The 20,419-nt window shown below is 46.0% G+C and overlaps 1 protein-coding gene across 2 annotated transcripts in view; it reads right to left on the reverse strand.

Annotated features, from left to right (window-relative positions):
• CFH (complement factor H) overlaps nucleotides 1-20,419 on the reverse strand; it is a 587,670-nt gene that overhangs the window by 158,762 nt on the left and 408,489 nt on the right. For both annotated transcript variants that reach the window (XM_033962168.1, XM_033962167.1), the window contains exon 19: nucleotides 4,329-4,511. In XM_033962168.1, coding sequence (XP_033818059.1) covers nucleotides 4,329-4,511 — 183 coding nt within the window. The remainder of the gene's footprint in view (nucleotides 1-4,328; nucleotides 4,512-20,419) is intronic.

Genomic DNA, 20,419 nt, shown 5'->3' on the forward strand with positions numbered 1-20,419 from the left:
AGGGGTGGAGTCAGACCCCAGAGTTTGCAAGCACAGAAGTCTCAAAGGCAAAGTCAGTTGGAGAGGAAAAGAGAGGACATCTTAAACGGATTAGGGGGGCCTGCAAGAGGGGTAGAAGTGGGAGGACCACTAGGCAACAGTGACCACAACGCGATCCGATTCACATTAGAAAGGGGGACACCCACAGTAAAGAGGACCGCAACAACTGCGCTCAACTTCAGGAAAGGGAACTATGTTGCTATTGAGGGAAATGGTGGGGAGGAAGCTCAAAAACGTCCTTAGGATGGAGACTGTAGGAAGCGCCTGGACCTTATTCAGGGACACCCTGCAGGAAGCACAAAGAATGTACGTCCCAAGTTTCAGGAAAGGCGGCAAGAACAAGCGGTCAAAGGACCCGGTTTGGATCTCAACAGAAGTAAAGAGGGCAATAAACGACAAGAAAGTGTCCTTCCGGAGATGGAAAAAGGACCCAACGGAGGAAAATCACCAGGCGCACAGGAAATGCCAAAAGGAATGCCACCGAGAGGTTAGAAAAGCAAAAGGGAAATATGAAGAGGGGCTGGCCAGGGAGGCGAAAAACTTCAAGGCATTCTTCAGTTACGTAAAGGGGAAGCGACCAGCGAGAGAGGAGGTGGGGCCGTTGGACGATGAGGATAGGAAGGGAGTGATCAAGGAGGATAAAGAGGTAGCTGAGAGGTTGAACACGTTCTTCTCGTCGGTTTTCACGAGAGAAGACACATCTAATATACCGGACTCAGAGAAGCTCATGAGTGGGGAACAGGCTGAAAAATTAGAACACATAGAGGTAAGTAAGGAGGATGTCCTCAAGCAGATAGACAGGTTAAAATGCGGCAAATCGCCGGGCCCGGACGGGATCCACCCAAGGGTTCTGAAAGAACTAAGACAAGAAATAGCGGGCACAATCCAGCATGTTTGCAACCTATCCTTGAAAACTGGAGAGGTACCAGAGGACTGGAAATTGGCGCATGTCACACCTATCTTCAAGAAGGGATCGAGGGGTGACCCCGGAAACTACAGGCCGGTGAGCCTGACTTCAATTATAGGGAAGATGGTGGAAGCTATGATCAAGGATGGTATTTGCGAGCATATCGAGAGATATGGCCTACTGAGAACAAGCCAGCATGGATTCTGTAAGGGAAGGTCATGCTTAACGAACCTTCTGTACTTCTTTGAGGGAATAAGCAGTCGGGTGGACAATGGGGAACCTATAGACATCATTTACCTTGATTTTCAAAAGGCTTTCGACAAGGTGCCACATGAAAGGCTGCTTAGGAAACTGTGGAACCACGGGGTGGGAGGGGATGTGCACAGATGGATCGAGCACTGGTTGTCGGGTAGACTGCAGAGGGTCGGAGTAAAGGGACAATACTCTGACTGGCGGGGAGTCACAAGCGTTGTGCCACAGGGATCGGTTCTGGGGCCATTACTCTTCAACATATTTATCAATGACCTGGAAAAAGAGGCAAAGTGCGAGGTTATAAAATTTGCAGACGATACCAAACTGTGCGGCAGAGTTAGGTCTAGGGAGGAGTGTGAGGACCTGCAAAGGGACCTGGACAAGCTGGAAGACTGGGCAAACAAATGGCAAATGCGCTTTAACGTGGAAAAATGCAAGGTCATGCATATAGGGAAAAAGAACCCGTTGTTCAAATACAAATTGGGGGGGGCATTATTGGGAGACAGCAGTCTTGAGAGAGACTTGGGTGTGCTGGTGGATGCATCACTGAAGCCATCTGCACAGTGCGCAGCAGCCTCGAAAAAAGCCAACAGGATGCTGGGCATCATAAAGAGGGGCATAACAACCAGGACGCAGGAAGTCATCATGCCATTGTATCGAGCTATGGTGCGTCCACATCTGGAATACTGCGTTCAATATTGGTCGCCGTACCTCAAGAAGGACATGGCAGTGCTTGAGAGAGTCCAAAGGAGAGCAACGAAACTGGTAAGAGGGCTGGAACACTGCCCATACGCCGAGAGGTTGGATAGGCTGGGGCTCTTCTCTCTGGAAAAAAGGAGGCTAGGGGAGATATGATAGAGACCTTCAAGATCATGAGGGGCATAGAGAGGGTGGATAGGGACAGATTCTTCAGGCTGAAGGGGTCAACAGGCACGAGGGGGCATTCGGAGAAACTGAAGGGAGATAGGTTCAGAACAAATGCAAGGAAGTTTTTCTTCACCCAAAGGGTCGTGGACACTTGGAATGCGCTACCGGAGGAAGTGATCAGGCAGAGTACGGTACAGGGATTCAAACAGGGATTGGACGGATTCCTGAGGGATAGGGGGATCGTGGGATACTGAGAGAGGTGCTGGGATGTAACACAGGTATAGAAAGCAAACCAAGTAATAAGTATAGAAATCCAACCAGGTCGTGCATGTGCAAGACCAGAGGGTTAGGACTTCGATGGGAAGATAAGACTCAATGGGAAACCAAGGTGGCAAGGGGGTCCCTTCTGGTGACTCAGACAGGCCGTGACCTGTTCGGGCCGCCGCGGGAGCGGACTGCTGGGCAAGATGGACCTGTGGTCTGACCCAGCGGAGGCACTGCTTATGTTCTTATGACACAGCTGGCTCTGATTACGGAAGCCAAACCCCTCACAGAGATTCCAGCTTTCACACCTTGCCTAAGCCCCAGCAGGGATGTTTTGCTGGAAGCCAGTCCCCAAGGAGAGGCAGTACAACACCCGGGAGGTACAGTGACCTGCAGATTAAACCCCCAGGGGGAAGGGCTGGAAGTTTACCCCCATGGAAATGCTGCAGGAGATTTGGCAGATATGCAGGGAGGGGGATGGGATGTAAAGCGGGGAATGGATATAGAAATGGAAAGTCAGGGTCCCCAAGAGGGTGAATGGGAAATGTATAGTGATCCTGGGGAGAGCATGTGTGAGGAGGACATGGACCTGGGAGGGTACATTATGTGAGAGTCCCAGCTGGTTTCATAAAGAAAGTGTGTGTTTTCTTTTTAAACTTAAACAGTGCATGATTGCAAGCAGAGCTGAAGTAGCCCTGCCTAATTAAGGGAAAAAACTTGTGTGAATAAACTCATATTCAGACTCCCTAGGAGCAGGAGATTACCAAGAAAAGGGTCACTTTGGGTGGGCCTGGAGACCTCAAACTAAATGGGAGGCGTGGCCCGCACAGCCTGACAGACAAGGCTGTGAAGGTTCCTTGGGGAGCAGGGTGGGTTAGAGCAAGAAACCAAGTTCACCTTGTTTGAATGTGGGACTATGAAAAGAGCTGATATGTGGAAATGCTGGCATGAGCCGTACTCAGCTATAAAACAATAAGTTGCTATAGTCTTGAGAGACTGATAAATCCCAGAGGGGATACGAGGCCGTGAGGGCACTGGACTAATGCAAAGTTTTGAATTTGAATTATATTTCTTTTGATTAAGATGGGCTATCCAGTTCTTCAGTTAAAGCCCATATGACTTACCTGGACTGAGCTATAACAAAGTCTAAGAAACCCATGGTGAATATTTTTCTTCCTATTTTTATTTGGGACACTAATAAACTTGATACTGTTTTCTAAGAAATCCGGTATCCAGGTTTTCCTTCCTACAACCATATAAAAGGCATTTCAAAATTCTTGCTTGTGGTCCGAGCCAGGTTTTCCCACCTACTCTGGGACGGGCCCGGCCACAATATACAAACTTGAACATCCATATTCTGTGTTGAACGTACTTTCCAAAATGCCCCTCCAAATGTTACCTATGCAGCAGAGAGTACAGTTTAAGATTCTTTCAATCACTCAGCAAATCTTATATCACATTTCTCCAATGACACTAAAGGAGTCTTTTGAAATCTATCAACCCAGAAAATGTTTGAGATCTGAAAATAGTATGAAGTTGAGTTTGGAGGGTAAGATGTTAGTCTCTCATGTTAAGATTGGGGCAACAATGCTGTCGGTAGCAGGTGTCAAGCTCTGGAATGCGCTGCCAGGTATTCTGTGATTCTATGATAGGAGACTGAACTTTAAGAAAATGTTGAAAACACAATTATTTGTCAATGCCTTCATGTGCTAATGCTATTTTCTGTTAATGCTTTCCCGTCCTGTGAATGTTTTTATGAGATTTTGTCTTTCCATCTTGTAGGATGAAATTAAAAGAAGGTTTTAATAATGATATCGTTAGTGAATGTTTTATTGTATTTGTCTTGTTTAAACATGTTTAGCATTTTAAATTTGTATGCATGTAATTTTGTAAACAGCATAGTTTTTATTCGGTATATAAATTTTTAAATAAATAAATAAATATCTAGTTAAAAAAAAAAAAAATCTGATTGCTAAATTATATGCCTGTTTGTACCTACCAAAACAAGTTGGTGGATCTGACCATCGGCCTTGTTGGCATGTGACTGTTGGAGATCCATCCATGATGTAATAACTTATACATCTATAAGCTACTTTTTGTCCTGATTTATACTCCCTCAATTGTGAACCTTCAGTAGCTCCATTAAAAATAGAAGGAGGTTGATTACAAGTAGGTAGAGCCTCTGAAAAAAAGCACAGAAATTCAAAATTAATAAAACAGACAATTTTAAACAAATAAGCAATGTGGCAACAAAATGAAAAAGATGTCTCCTAATCCTTACCAGTGGCGTACCAAGGGGGGGCATGGGGAGCGGTCCGCCCCGGGTGCCAAGCCATGAGGGGGTGCTCCCGGTCCGGTCCGGTTCCCCCACCCTGCGCCGGGTGTCGCGTCTGGAAACAGCCTGCAGCAAGATCGTGCGATGCCAGCGATCTTTGCCTGCTTCGGCTGTTTCCTCTGCCACGGTCCCACCCCTCCTCTGACGTCAGCTGGCATCGCACGATCTTGCTGCAGGCTGTTTCCCCAGGGAAATGAAGCGGGGAGGCCGGGGGAATGAGCAGTGCTTCATGGTGGTGGTGGTGGTGCCGCGCGGTCCTTCGAGGTAGTGGTGGGGGGCAGGCAGACCTTGTGGAGGGGGGGGAAACAGGCCTTCAGGGGGATAGGCCTTCATGGAGAACAGGCAGACAAGCCTTCAAAGGTGGGACAAGCCTTCGGGAGGGGTGCAGGCCTTCGGGGGGGGGACAGGCAGGTCTTGGGGGGGGAGGGGTGACAGGCCGTCGGGGGGGTGCAGGCCTTTGAGGGAGGACAGGCCTTCAAGGAGCACAGGCCTTCAAGGGGGGGGGACAGGCCTTCAAGAGGAACAGGCAGGCAGGCCTTCGAGGGGGGGTGTAGGCCTTCGGGGGGGTGCAGGCCTTCAGGGGGGTGCAGGCCTTCAAGGGGAACAGGCAGACAGGCCTTCAAGGGGGGGGACAGGCCTTCGGGGGGGGTGCAGGCCTTCAGTGGGGGTGCAGGCCTTCAAGGGGGGGCCCTAGTGTAGAAGTACACGGAGGGAAGGGGGAGGGGTTCAAAGAGACGTGCATATGCCGGACTTTGGGTTGGGAAGAAATAATGGGTCTGAAAAATAGAGCAGAGAGAGAGAGAGAGATGATGGACATGGGTTTTAGGGAGGGAAGGAACAGAAAGGGAAAGAAGTTGGACACAAGGGATGGTGTGGAGGGGGGGGGGATAAGGATACTGGTAGGGAGGTAGTTGGGAAAAGAAAAATTGTACACAATAGTCTTCATGTTTGCAGGCTTTACTTATATGTAGGTATAGTAGGTCTTTGGTGGGCTTTGAAGTGCTCACATGTTTCACCATAAGTGTACTAGTTAGAGTGGGATATGGGCCTGAGTCCCCTTCTCTATAGTCTACTGCACCAACCACTAGGCTACTCTAGGGACTTGTTTGCTTCTCTGCCGTAACATCTGAAGCTGTCGTACAAGCTAGTTTCTTTCACATCTTTGGGGGAGGGTTGGGAGGGGTTTAGTGATCACTGAAGGAGTAAGGGGAGGGGAGCATGCTTTAATCCAGTGTATCGCAAACTGTATGCCACAGCACACTAGGGTGTCTCCTGAGACTTCAGGTGTGCCACGATACACTGGGAAGGAGGAGAGGCGCCAGCACCAGTTGACTGCCTACAGAGGCATATACTGTAGCCAATCAGCTGTCACTAGTTTCTCCCCTTCTCTCTGGCCCTCTTTCCTGCTGGCACCCCCAGTGGCGTACCTAGGGAATGTGGCACCCGGGCCCATAATTTTTTGACACCCCCCCCCTTGTAAAAAAATTTTTTTTGTAATAACCATGAAACTGAATAAATGGTCATAATAGAAATAGGCAGTGAAAATTTTCTTTTATTGAACCTCATATATGTAACCATTATTCCAAACATACCATAACATAACATAAATTATGTCTGAATTGTCATGACATCAGAAGTACATATGGAGTAGTTGCAGGTGATGCTTGGGACAGTTCTGATTGTGTTAGTTCGGTTTTATGTGTTTTTGAATAGAAGGGTTTTTATTTCTTTTTTGAAGGTTTTGTAGTTTGTGGTCGAGGTCAATAGGTTGTAGAGTTGGGGGTCGAGTGTTGCAGCTCGAATGGCTAGGAGGTTGTCAAACTGTTTTTTTCTTTTGACGTTTTTGGTTGGAGGGTGTGTGAATGGTGCGTGAGTTCTCCTATGTCTGGTTGAGGTGGATTGAATTATTTAGCTGAAGAAATTAGTTACCCCCCCATTCCACACACATTAATTCTCTTCCATTTTTGTTCCCATTATAAAAAACATTGATAAGTTCTCAGAAAAAAAATACATTAAAATAAGAAGTGAAAATAAAGGCCCCTACAGATGAGAACATAACATAAGAATAGCCTAACTGGGTCAGACCAATGGTCCATCATGCCCAGTAGCCCATTCTCATGGAAGCCAATCTAGGTCACTATTACCTGGTCAAAATCCAAAGAGTAGCAACATTCCATGCTACCGATCCAGGGCAAGCAGATGTTTCCCCCATGTCTTAATAACAGACTATGGACTTTTCCTCCAGGAATTTGTCCAAACCTTTCTTAAAACCAGCTACGCTATCTGCTTTTACCATAACTTCTGGCCACTTCATTTTTAAGCTGAGATCTTTCCTTCCAAACAGAGACTTTGCTAGATGTCAAATACAGCACAAGGTAACTTCACACGGACTTAGCTGTGCAGGAAATGTGAATCTCCTCATACACCCACCATATAGTGCAAAAATGTGCAAAGGTCTGGTTTTTTATTTCGATCACTACATAGACTAATGCCACACAAGCAGCGCTGTTACAAACATATTCTGTAGGTCAGTGCTAAGGTTAACAAAGTTTCCTTCCTTGGACCAGAAGGAGATACTGACAAACCACTGGAAGAGATCCCAAAACAACTACCCAGGAACAACACCCAAAGACCCACTCAGTGTGTGAACCAGTTGAGTGGAGTGGACTAACTGGGGGGTGGAAATGGGTTCAGAGTTTGCTCAGCAGAATTTCCCAGATCACCTCTTCCTCTCAACACATTGACACGCTGCCACCACCACCACTCACCGGGAACACCTCACCGGGTAGGCCAGCAATGTTATAAACTTTATAAAACACATTATTATATTTTCTTATAAAGCACATATTTTAACCGAACTCTCTGACATCCTCAGCCTTGCCATTCACAAAAATAGAAGGAAGAAAAGTTCCCATTTCCTGCTGTCTCATGTCCCCGGCCTATACAATATTTTTCTTCTGCAGAGTGCAGACCCTTCAAAAATCTGACCAAATCCTCATTTCACTTGCATTATAAAGTACTGAGGATGCCATCTCTCCCCAATCCTAGGTCCTAAAGTCTAAGACAGTAGCGCAAACTAGTGCTGCCAGATTCGGGAAAAAAAATTTTGATTCGATTCAGCCTATTGAATTGGTTTATCGATTTGATTTTCCTGCCCAATTGAGTGTTTTTTTTCAAACATCCTGGTGGGTTTATTTTATAGCTTTTTCACCCCCCCCCCCTTTGGCTTCTCCTAACCACACTGGCGCTGTGGTGTAAATAAAATAAAGAAACAAAAAGGACTTTTTCTCTCTCTGTTAAATCCTAGCTCACGTTTGCGGTCTAACACCAGCTCTGGCAGGATACATATTTCAAATCTGACATATTGTAATCACAAAACAGAAAATAAAATTAGTTTTTCTACCTTTTTGTTGTCTGGTTATTTTTCAAATCTTGTTGGTCCAAGGCTCTGGTTGTCTTCTGATAACTTGCTTGCCAGGGTCTCCTTCTTTCTTCTTTTTCTGTGCTAACCATCCATCTGCCATCTTTGTCCTCCCCTTCCGTTTCCATTCCCTGTCCCGGATGTCTGGCATCTTTCATTTTTTTGTCTCCCTCCACAGATCCACCTTTTCTTAACTACCCTTTCATCCAGCAGCTCTCCCTCCTTCCCCACCACCCCAGGGTACACCATCTCTCCCTTTCTTTTCCCAACTACCCTCCTAACCAGTATCTCTATCTACCCTCCACACCATCCCTTGTGTCCAACTTCTCTCCCTTTCTGTTCCTTCTCTCCCTAAAACCCATGTCCATCACCACTCTCTCTCTCCTCTATTTTCAGACCCATTATTTCTTCCCACCCAAAGTCCGGCATATGCACGTCTCTTTGAACCCCTCCCCCTTCCCTCCGTGTACTTCTACACCAGGGCCCCCCCTCCCCTGAAGGCCTGTCCCCCCTTAAAGGTCTGCATCCCACCCCTGAAGGCCTGTCCCCCCCTTGAAGGCCTGCCTGCCTGCTCCCCTTGAAGGCCTGCCCCCCTCGAAGGCCTGTCCCCCCCTTGTAGGCCTGTACCCCCCCTGAAGGCCTGCACCCCCCGAAGGCCTGTCCCCCCCCTTGAAGGCCTGCCTGCCTGTTCCCATTGAAGGCCTGCACCCCCGAAGGCCTGCACCCCCCGAAGGCCTGTATCCCCCCAAAGGCCTGTCCCCCCCTTGAAGGCCTGCCTGCCTGTTTCCCTTGAAGGCCTGCCCCCCCTGAAGGCCTTTCCCCCCCTTGAAGGCCTGCACCCCCCCTGAAGGCCTGCACCCCCCTCGAAGGCCTGCCCCCCTGAAGGCCTGCCCCCCCTTGAAGGCCTGCCCCCCCTGAAGGCCTTTCCTCCCCTTGAAGGCCTTTCCCCCCCGAAGGCCTGCATCCCTCGAAGGCCTACACCCCCCTTGAAGGCCTGTCCCCCCCTTGAAGGCCTGCCTGCCTGTTCCCCTTGAAGGCCTGCCCCCCCTGAAGGCCTTTCCCCCCCCTTGAAGGCTTGCACCCCCCCAAAGGCCTGCACCCCCAAAGGCCTACATCCCCCTCGAAGACCTGCCTGCCTATTCCCCTTGAAGGCCTGCCCCCCTGAAGGCCTTTCCCCCCCCCTTGAAGGCCTGCACCCCCCCGAAGGCCTGCACCCCCCCAAAGGCCTACACCCCCCTCGAAGGCCTGCCCCCCCTGAAGGCCTGCCCCCCCTTGAAGGCCTGCCTGCCTGTTCCCCTTGAAGGCCTGCCCCCCCTGGAGGCCTTTCCCCCCCCTTGAAGGCCTGCCCCCCCCCCCCCGAAGGCCTTCACCTCCAAAGGCCTACACCCCCTCGAAGGCCTGTCCCCCCTGAAGGCCTGCCCTCCCTTGAAGGCCTGCCTGCCTGTTCCCCTTGAAGGCCTGCCCCCTGAAGGCCTTTCCCCCCCCTTGAAGGCCTGCACCCCCCTGATGGCCTGCACCCCCCAAAGGCCTACACCCCCCTCGAAGGCCTGCCCCCCCTGAAGACCTGCCCCCCCTTGAAGGTCTGCACCCCCCCGAAGACCTCCACCCCCCTTGAAGGCCTGCCTGCCTGTCCCCTCCTTGAAGGCCTGTCCCCCCTTGAAGACCTGTCCCCCCTTGAAGGCCTGCACCCCCCTGATGGCCTGCACCCCCCCGAAGGCCTGTCCCCCTTGAAGGCCTGTCCCCCCTTCCTCCACAAGGTCTGCCTGCCCGCCCCACCCTGAAGGCCTGTGCCCCCCCCCCACTACCTCGATGGACCGCTCGGCCCCACCACCACCACCACGAAGCACTGCTCATTCCCCTGGCCTCCCCGCTTCATTTCCCTGGGGAAACAGCCTGCAGCAAGATCACGCGATGCCAGCGATCTTTGCTTGCTTCGGCTGTTTCCTCCGCCACGGTCCCGCCCCTCCTCTGATGTCAAAGGAGGGGCGGGACCGTGGCGGAGGAAACAGCTGAAGCAGGCAAAGATCGCTGGCATCGCGATCTTGCTGCAGGCTGTTTCCAGACGCGACACCCGGCTCAGGGGGGGGGAACCGGACCGGACCGGGAGCACCCCCTCAGGGCTTGGCACCCGGGGCGGTCCGCCCCCCACGCCCCCCCTTGGTACGCCACTGGGCACCCCCACTGACAGCTCAGGGTCCGTCTGGAGGGCCTTTGTGCATGTGTGGATGCCATGTATGTGTGTGATATCATGGCGACGTCCGCACACTTCCGAATGCCTCGAGCCGCAGTTTGACAAAGTTTGTGGGACACTGCTTTAATCCATCCAGTGGCCATCTGATCAGTTTGGATAACTTTTTGACACTTATTTGTTATTGAAATAAGTTAAGCCTCAGTCACCCAATTTTGCCCTGAATATTTTTTACAATGTTCCATTGTTGCAGAAAAACATTCAAATCATAAGCCCATCCTAGTCCTGTCCGAAATAGACCTTCAATACACCACTTTGAAATTTAGGTGCTTGCATACAAATTGTGTATCTTCTTTCGTTGGGTCATTGAATGAGTAAATTAGATTTGAGGCTATTCAGCTATGCTGACGATATTATAGTTGTTATCCCATGTTTTCACTTTATCCCATGGTTTAGCTCAGGGGTGTCCAACCTGCGGCCCAAGGACCGCATGCGGCCCAGTGAAGTATTTTGTGCAGCCCCGGTCGAGAGCGATGCAGTGTTTTCCTCTGCTGCCCCCAGGTGTTTACCGTCTTGCCGGCTACTTCCTCTGTCTTGCTGCAGCGTTTGTGTGTTTGTGCGGCCCCAGAAACATTTTTTCGGCCAATGCGGCCCAGCGAAGCCAAAAGGTTGGACACCCCTGGTTTAGCGGGTTCTTGAAATATAGAACATATGCAGTATTTACAGAAGGTAAATATTCTTTTGCATGGAAGAACTCATGTGGAGTTCCGCAGGACTCTTCCTTATCTCCGATGTTGTTTAATGTATACTTAGGGCTTCTTTTACAAAGGTACGTTAGGGCCTTAACGCATGGAATAGCGTGTGCTAAATTGCCGCGTCGCTAGCCACTACCACCTCCTTTTAAGTAGGTGGTAATTTTTCAGCTAGCGTGCACTAATCTTGTGCATGTACTAAAAATGCTAGCGCACCTTATTAAAAAGAGCTCTTAGTGTCTCTGGCTTATTTGCTTCAAAGTTTGTTTGAATGTAATGTTTTTAAGTTTCAAGTTTATTTAAAATTTCTTATACCGCCCAATCAAGCCTTCTAGGTGGTGTACAAAAACGCCAAAACAATATGCCAAATAAAATATAATTTACACAGAAACAGACCAGGGGAAATGACAATTTTTGAAGACATTGACGAACGAGAACAAAAGGAAAGAAGGGTTAGAACTACAATTGATAGAGAGAAAGAGAACAAACAAGGGAAAGAATGACAAAGGGTGGGGGAAACAGAAGGTAAAACCTTTCTTGAATCTAAGTCGTCCTTAAAAGGACAGTTTAAGTTACAAAAGCATCAAGGAAGAGAAAAGTCTAACTTCACCTTAAAATTAGCAAGAGATGTTTTTTCACGTAAGTAATTTGGGATACTATTCCAAAGAGAGGGGGCACTAACGGAGAAAATTATAGTCCTCATTGTGCTGATATGTTTTAATGAAGGGATGGTAAGAAGGTTGTGGGCCATAGATATTAAAGTCCTAGTTTGGTTATATGGGATAAGTAAGTTATAAGGCTATTTCTAAAGAACTAATCACTCAGATTTCTAATGTTTTGGAAAAGGTAGAATTATGGATGACGCAGTTTAGATTGAAGCTCAATCCTGAAAAAACTAAGATTTCTTTTAGCTAGCCCTATTGAAAAAATTCAGGAAACAATGATCCAATTTAATTGTCAAAGCTTCGAGATAGTATCAAAGCTGAAGATCCTGTTAATTAAAAAAAGTTATACATTACTGTGGAAATTGAGGACTATTAAGAAGTATTTTGACATGGAGTCCTTTCGGTTGTTGGTTCAGTCCACAGTATTGTCTACCTTGGATTATTGTAATATTGTTTTTTTAGGATTACCGAAAAAGATTTTATTAAGACTTCGATTGGTTCATAATGCTGCAGTTCGTTTAATCTATGGCCTTAAAAAATATGATCATGTAAGCTCTTTTTATGTTAGATTGCATTGGCTGCCTTTTGGGGCCAGAGTGTTTTTTAAGTTTGGGTGTATTTGTTACAAGGCTCTTTTTGGATTATTACCCTCTTATCTAGTACCTTATTTGAAATTGTTTAATTCAAAAAAACATACCAGAAATTCAGGTATGTTTATCTTCCCTATCCTAAGAGCCTGTCATTATAGAATTTTTTTGACAAGACATTAGAATATCAGGCGGGGAAAATGAATTTCTGGATAAGTCCGTTGATTGTCCAAGCTTATTCCTACCCTATATTTAGGAAATTATTAAAAACTCATTTATTTGATAAACAGAAATGTTGATTTTTACTAAGCCTATGTTTATAATGGTATTTTTATTAGGTTATGTTTTTTTAACTTCTTTTTTAATTAAGTAGCATTTAATTGAGGTATTACAGTTGTGTGTCTGAAATTGTATTTTAACTATGTTGTATTAATCTGTTCACTAGATGTAATGTATATGAGATTGTATTTATTAATTGAAATGTTTCCTTTCTCTTTGTTGTGAACTGCCTAGAACTGCTGGTAGGATGGTATATAAGAAAATAAATTATTATTATTATGTTGTACTACATTATCCAATTTATTGAGTCTGTATTAAATACAATGGAATCCTGGATGCAAGAATTCAAGCTGAAACTTAATCAGAAAAAGACTAAATTGTTTTTTGTATTCTCCCAAAAGATTATCTTTGAACCAACAATTAAGATCAATTCAGTATCATGATAAGCATGGGCTGATAAGGACAGGAGAGATCCCTCCTACCTCCTGTCCCGGCTGACTGTGAAAATTTTTACCTCCCTTCCCCCACATAAGAACATAAGAAGTTGCCTCCACTGGGTCAGACCGAGGTCCATCTCGCCCAGCGGTCCACTCCCGTGGCGGCCCATCAGGTCTGCGACCTGTGAAGTGGTTTCTGACCACTTCTATAACCTACCTCAAGTTCTATCTGTACCCCACTATCCCTTTATCCTCCAGGAACCTATCCAAACCCTTCTTGAATCCCTGTACAGAGTTCTGGCCTATCACTTCCTCCGGAAGCGCGTTCCATGTGTCTACCACCCTCTGCGTAAAAAAGAATTTTCTAGCATTTGTTCTAAACCTGTCCCCTTTCAACTTCTCTGAGTGACCCCTAGTGCTTGTGGCTCCTCTCAGTTTGAAGAATCTGTCCTTATTTACTCTCTCTATGCCCTTAAGGATTTTGAAGGTTTCTATCATGTCCCCTCTAAGTCTCCTCTTCTCCAGGGAGAACAGCCCCAGCATTTTTAACCTGTCAGCGTATGGAAAATTTTCCATACCTTTTATCAGCTTAGTCGCCCTCCTCTGCACTCCCTCGAGTACCGCCATGTCCTTCTTGAGGTACGACGACCTTTCAATTCTCTGGTGGTCCAGTGGTGAACCGAGTAGGAGCGATCTTCCTGTGCTCCTGCTTGGTGCAGAGCCGCTAGCTGAATGACTGCCGCAAGTTCTTGCAGGACTCCCATGGGTGTGGCCTTTGGTATCTGGCCAATCAGAGTCTTAGACTACTCCCAGTGCATCTTAGAATGCACTGGAACTCTGGTTGGCAAGACTCTGGTTGGCAAGATACTAAATGCCATGCCCACTGGAGTCCTGCATGACCTTGTGGCAGTCATTCAGCTAGCGGGCCTTAGCCTACCATTGTGAAGAGGCAGGCCTGGAATCTGGAGGGAGTATGCATCCTTCTGGCATGCCAAACTACAAAAGGTGTGTGTGTGTGGGGGGGGGGTCAGGTGCTGGGATAGGGGTGGATCAGTTCAGGGGGGTTCAAATCTAGGGGGTCATAGATTAGGGAGGTCATGGGTTTGGAGGGCCTGCTGGCAGGAGTGAGTGGGCATCCCTCCTCCCTATCGTGGTGGTGGGGGGGTCTGTTTTAGGGGTTCCGGCATGAAGGAGTGTGCATCCCTCCTGTCAGGGGACTTCAAAGGGGGGTTCGTTTGGTGGTAGAAAGAATTGTGCATTCCTCCAAGTGTGGATAGTATCGGGTGGGGGTTTTCGGGTGGCAGCAGGAGGAATTTGGCATCCCTCCTACTACATAAAGTGTCGAGTGGGGATTTGGGGGTGGCAGGAAGAATTGGGCATCCCTCCTGTGGTGGACAGTGTCAGGGTTTTTTGGGGGGTGGTGGCAGGAGAGAGTGGGCATTCCTCCTTCCGGCTGACTTGTGGTGGGCTCAGTAGTTCTCTGCCGTGGCCACTCAGCTGATTGCGGCAGGGAGATTTCCTTGCTGTGATCAGCTTAGCGGCTGTGTCTATTTGAAATATAGCCAAATATATATTCAGGAATAATTAATTGCCCCAAGTGCACTAAACTGCAAACAGATATGAACTAATGTGCACACAGGTGATTATAACACATACTTTCTAACACTTCTTAGTGCTCAGAGAACCGTTTTTAGCTTATGAGACCACTGGATAAGCAAAATTGTTTAGCCCACTACTGATACGGCTCAATTCTCAATCATTGCACAGCGGTCTCATAAGCTAAAAGCGGTTCTCTGAGCACTAAGAAGTGTTAAAAAGTGTGTGTTATAATCACCTGTGTGTACATTAGTTCACATCTATTTGAAATATAGGCCAGCACTTTTCTGGCCTACATTTCAGGTACCTATCACAGCCCTAGGGAGATGCCTAGGGCCACTTAAGCTCGCTCAAGGCCACTTATGGGCAAAACAATGCCCATGCCCAACCTTGGATGAGCATCCCTAGGTGCCTCCCTGCACCCACGACAAACGCCTACATTGTAGGCAGCCTACCTCAGGGTTTTTAAAAAAAAAACCAAAAAACGTGCATCCCGATTTGTTGGCTAGACAGTGGTAGGGCGCCTACTGCTGCCTTCAACCGTGAAGCCATTTATAGAATTTGCCCCATTCTACTTTTCTTTCATATATGAGCATACAGATTAAATTTCTATGTGAAATATATTTGACCCTACTAAATATAAATTGTTGGGATAGATCTCTCCAGTGAATTCTTGGAAAGGTTGTGCGGTTGAAAAGGATTTTTTTTTTTTTTTCATTTGTGGTGTCAATGTCCTCAAGTTCATTGATACTGGACTATGATCTGTGTCTTCATTAAAGCTGTTATAAAGTTAAATGAAGTTATAGAAGTATTTCTTCTGGATAATTCCCTAGCAGATGCTTTGTCTCTTGAAAAACTAATTTTAATTCTTAATTGCTTTCTGCCAAGAGCTGTCTCACAGATTATTGGAGGCAAGTCAACACCCATTCTAAGAATGATTGGTTACATAAAATTTGGGATTTGATTCTTGGATTCTAAGAGAAAAGTCTGGCTATATGGATTCCCTTTCTGAAATTTAAATTTTAAGGGGCCCTTTTACCAAGTGTGGTAAGCACTAATGCATACTTACCACAGCTTAAAATAGTGTATCATGGAGCATAGGCGTCAGAACAGAGGGGGAAGGAGGGGGTGCACAGGGGCCGTGGCCTCCCCAAAAATTAGCATTGCCCCAGCCCCCTTCCCTCCCTCCCCTGTCAGGCTTTTCATCCGCAGAATTGGGTTTCTTCTACTGCAGAGCTGCAAGGAGCACTGCCCCAGTCCCCTTCCCTCCCAACCCCTGTCAGGCTCTTCACCTTAGGGATCAAGCTTTTTCTGCCGCTAAGTGGCAACGAGCAGGAGCACGCTTTGGTGCTGCTGCTCAATGCTGAGTGGCTTATTGCCTGGCTCCCACGAAGGGGAGACATAGAGAGGAGATGGTGCACAGTAATGTGTGCGGCATGGAAGAGATAAGAAGAAATGCTTCTTATGGATAGATAAGAGCAGGGGAGAAGAAAGAGGGAGGAGATGGAACCCATGGATAGATGGGAAAGGAAGGCATGGAAAAGTAGATTTTGAGAAGAAAGCAGGAAAATGGAAGAAAGTTGAATGTTAAAAGTTAATGCTAAAGATGTATGTATGTTGTAAACCAAAAACTCACTCTAACATATCAAATTATCCCACAAAAGACTTGAGCCCTATTTTACTAAGGTGTGCTAATCAATTAGCGCGTGTTAATCGATTTAGCGCACACTAAATGCTAACATGTGTAATTTAGTCTATGAACGCGTTAGTGTTTAGCATGCGCTAATTTAATTAGGTAAACTTAGTAAAACAGGGAGTTAATCCATGATTGATGATACTTCCATGCCCTCAGAGAAGTGGAGCTCTATTGGGGAGTTGTAGCTTCCCTGGCGGAGCTTACTGTCCAATCATAGCATATGTTTTTTCACAATCGCTGAAATAGGTCTTTCCCTCCGATATATTTTATCTTTGATTTATACTATATACTTTTCTATATTATGTTTATTTGTTTTTCTTGTTAGATATATATTATTTTGCAAACATCAGGTGTCAAGACCACAAATCTAAAAATGATCTTCACTTAGCTTAGATGAAGTATGGGGGTCTCAATGTGACCCTGTTTCGGAATCAGCTTCAGGAGACTCGATATGAGAATTCAAAGCATTTTCTGATCTCAGTGTGGTCTGGGCAGACTAGGCAAGGGCCTAGGATTGTTTTACCTGAAATGCCTTCCTCTTTCCTGAGGAAGCCACGCCGACAGGTCAGAGGAAAACACTGCTAAGTCTGCCTGCAGGTCTAGGCAGGGGCTAGCTATGTGACAATGAATAGCAGAAAGTGAAGGAAAAGAAAAACAGCAAATGGATAAGGTGGCCCTGGATACACAGTTAATAGCACAGACAGAAGGAAGTACAGCCAGAGACGGTGAAAGATAGTTTGAAAACCCAAATCACCAGACAACAAAGGTAGGGGAAATTATTTTATTTTGAGTTTAGTGATTGAATTGTACCAATTTTGGGAATTTACATCTGCTGTCTATATTTTGCACTGTTAAGGAAGAAATACATTTGTTTCTATTTCTCTGGGGTTGTATTGCATGGAGAGTCTTGAATCTTAGGATTTTATTTATATATATATATATATATATATATTAGTACTTTTAGTTTGTGGTTCCGTATTTGTATAGGGGTTATCTGTGTTCTGGTAGGAATGAATGTTGAGAAGCAAACGTACAATGTGCTTTGTATACTATTGTTAATAAGATTATATTGTGTGTATATATGAAAAATGAATGGAAAAAATAATATTACAATTAGTACTATTATGGGGCAGGATCTGGGGCGGAGATTGGGTGGGGTCTGGGGTGAAGCTTGTGGTCCCTCTAAACAAAAAAATGTTCCATTGCCTATGCCATGGGGCATGCTGATGTAGCATGCAGTACTTTCGACATATGTGTGTGCTGAGGGGTATGTCTGGGGCACAGAGTGGGCATGTCTGCGCTAACCATTTAGTGCCGCTAGATTGTCATGTACTAACTGATTAGTATGCAGTTAGCATGTGAAATATACACCTACAAAATAAGTGGCAGTAAGGACTCATGCAGTAATGACAAAATTAGCCTGTGGCCATTAATAGAAAAAACCCAAAACAGTCATCTTACTGAAGAGGTAAAATTGGCTTTAGCATGCAGGGAAGACCCGTGTAAGGGTAGACTAAGTCCACTTTTTACCATTTAGGGTTAAAGAGCTTCCTTGCAATTTCTTCTTTCTTGTAATAGACATTCTGAGACTGACTGTGCTGTGATAATATCCAAAGGTACATGGCAACCGAATCCTATTTACTCACCCATATGAGTTACGCTGAATTTAATTGTATGGTATTCTCCTGGGTGTTGGTTCATGGGAAGATTATTTTTTGTTTAGGATGTTTAGTGCTATGGGGGATATTTTAAAATCTTATTACAAACCAAGGGACCCTACACGGTCCGTGTTTCGAAGAACACACCTTCTTCAGGGGTCCTAATGAATATGAATGAAAGACTTGATAAAGTACAAATAGTACATCATAGATACAAAATTGTATACATGAGTGACAAAGTGATATCAGCCTTTATGGGCTGATAAGCAAGTAATATGGTACTTGAATGAGTGCAGGTGGTGTGAAGAACTCGCAGAATGCATGTGATCAACATATGATATATAAATGAGAAGTGAACAGGGATGCTTAAGTGATCTAAAGTACAGAATGAGAAGAAAGGGAAAAAAGAGGAAGATATATGGAACAATAAAAGTTTAAATGTGCTGATATCCATTCAAGTGTGCATAAAGTGCTACATGCTCAACGTAAATCACAATAAGTGAAGTAGGCATAAGGGGACCTACCATGGTTGATAAGGTTTAGGATAAACCGCAATAAAAATGGTATAAAGCTGAAGTGAAAGAAAACATTCATAAAAAGTCTGTAAAAGTATACCATAGAAATAAAAACATATAAACTAATATTATAAAAATCATAGTAACATAGTAACATAGTAGATGACGGCAGATAAAGACCCGAATGGTTCATCCAGTCTGCCCAACCTGATTCAATTTAAAAATATATATATATTTTTTTTAATTTTTCTTCTTAGCTATTTCTGGGCAAGAATCCAAAGCTTTACCCGGTACTGTGCTTGGGTTCCAACTGCCAAAATCTCTGTTAAGACTTACTCCAGCCCATCTACACCCTCCCAGCCATTGAAGCCCTCCCCTGCCCATCCTTCACCAAATGGCCATACACCGACACAGACCGTGCAAGTCTGCCCAGTAACTGGCCTAGTTCAATATTTAATATTATTTTCTGATTCTAAATCTTCTGTGTTCATCCCACACTTCTTTGAACTCAGTCACAGTTTTACTCTCAACCACCTCTCTCGGGAGCGCATTCCAGGCATCCACTACCCTCTCCGTAAAGTAGAATTTCCTAACATTGCCCCTGAATCTACCACCCCTCAACCTCAAATTATGTCCTCTGGTTTTACCATTTTCCTTTCTCTGGAAAAGATTTTGTTCTACGTTAATACCCTTCAAGTATTTGAACGTCTGAATCATATCTCCCCTGTCTCTCCTTTCCTCTAGGGCAGGGGTCTGCAACCTTTAAGACATAAAGAGCCACTTGGACCCGTTTTCGAAAAGAAAAAAAAACTTGGAGCCGCAAAACCATTATAAAACAAATCTAACACTGCATATATTGTTTCTTACCTTAATGCTATATACAGGATCATGCAGCTAAAAATTACAGATCACCACCATTACTGGGCCAATAAGCCCCCCATATAATGTGCTAGAGTCCAGGCCCCATATAATTAGCCATTGGTGTTAAAGAAAAGAGGAAGTCAAAATGATCTACCAATAATAAAAAATTTTTTTAAAAACCACAAAGCACACTATACGCAGAAAAAATGTTAATAATCATTCCTATTCCGGGGTTTTCTCAAAGAGGTCAAAGCAGATGACTCTATGCACTGTCACCTCACTAACAACCATACAAAAATAGACAAATATACCCCCTCCCTTTTTACTAAACCATGATAGCAATTTTTAGCGCAGGGAGCTGTGCTTAATGCCCAGCGCTGCTTTTGACGCTCATAGGCTCCCTGCGCTAAAAACCTCTATTGCGGTTTAGTAAAAGGGGACCATGGTGTAAAATATAGACAGCAGATATAAATTCAGACACATTTTGATCAGTAAATTTAAAATAAAATCATTTTTCCTACCTTATTGTCTGGTGATTTCATGAGTCTCTGGTTGCACTTTCTTCTTCTGACTGTGCATCCAATCTTTCTTCCCTTCTTTCAGCCTGTATGCTTCCTCTCCTCCTGACCTCATTCCCCTCCCCCCAACTTTTTCTTCCTCTCTTCCTGCCCTTTCTTTCTTTCTCCTTGCCCTCCTCCAAGCCACTGCCAATCGGGGAACAGGCCCCAAAGCCGCTGGCCGCCACCCCCCCCCTCTCTACTTCGGGCCGACCAGCATTCTTCTCCCCGATGTCAATTCTGCCGTCGGAGAAGAAGGCTGATCGGCCCAAGATCTCAATCGATTGGGAGAAATGCTGCCGGGTGCTGCCTTCGCGGAAACTGAAAGTAAGCAGGACCCGGCAGCAAGAAGAGCAAATGGAAAGCTTCACTGACCTGTCTCCCGCCTTAGCCCGTAGCGAATTTATGCTTCGGGGATCTAACATGTGCGTGCCGGCTTCCCTTCTCTTTCCCCACCCCCGGACATAACTTCCGGTTTTGGAGGGAAGAGAAGGGAAGCCGGCACACACACATTAAAGCCCCGGAGCATAAGTTCGCTACGGG

This window comes from Geotrypetes seraphini, chromosome 10 (assembly GCF_902459505.1).
Source record: "Geotrypetes seraphini chromosome 10, aGeoSer1.1, whole genome shotgun sequence".
NCBI lineage: Eukaryota > Metazoa > Chordata > Amphibia > Gymnophiona > Dermophiidae > Geotrypetes > Geotrypetes seraphini.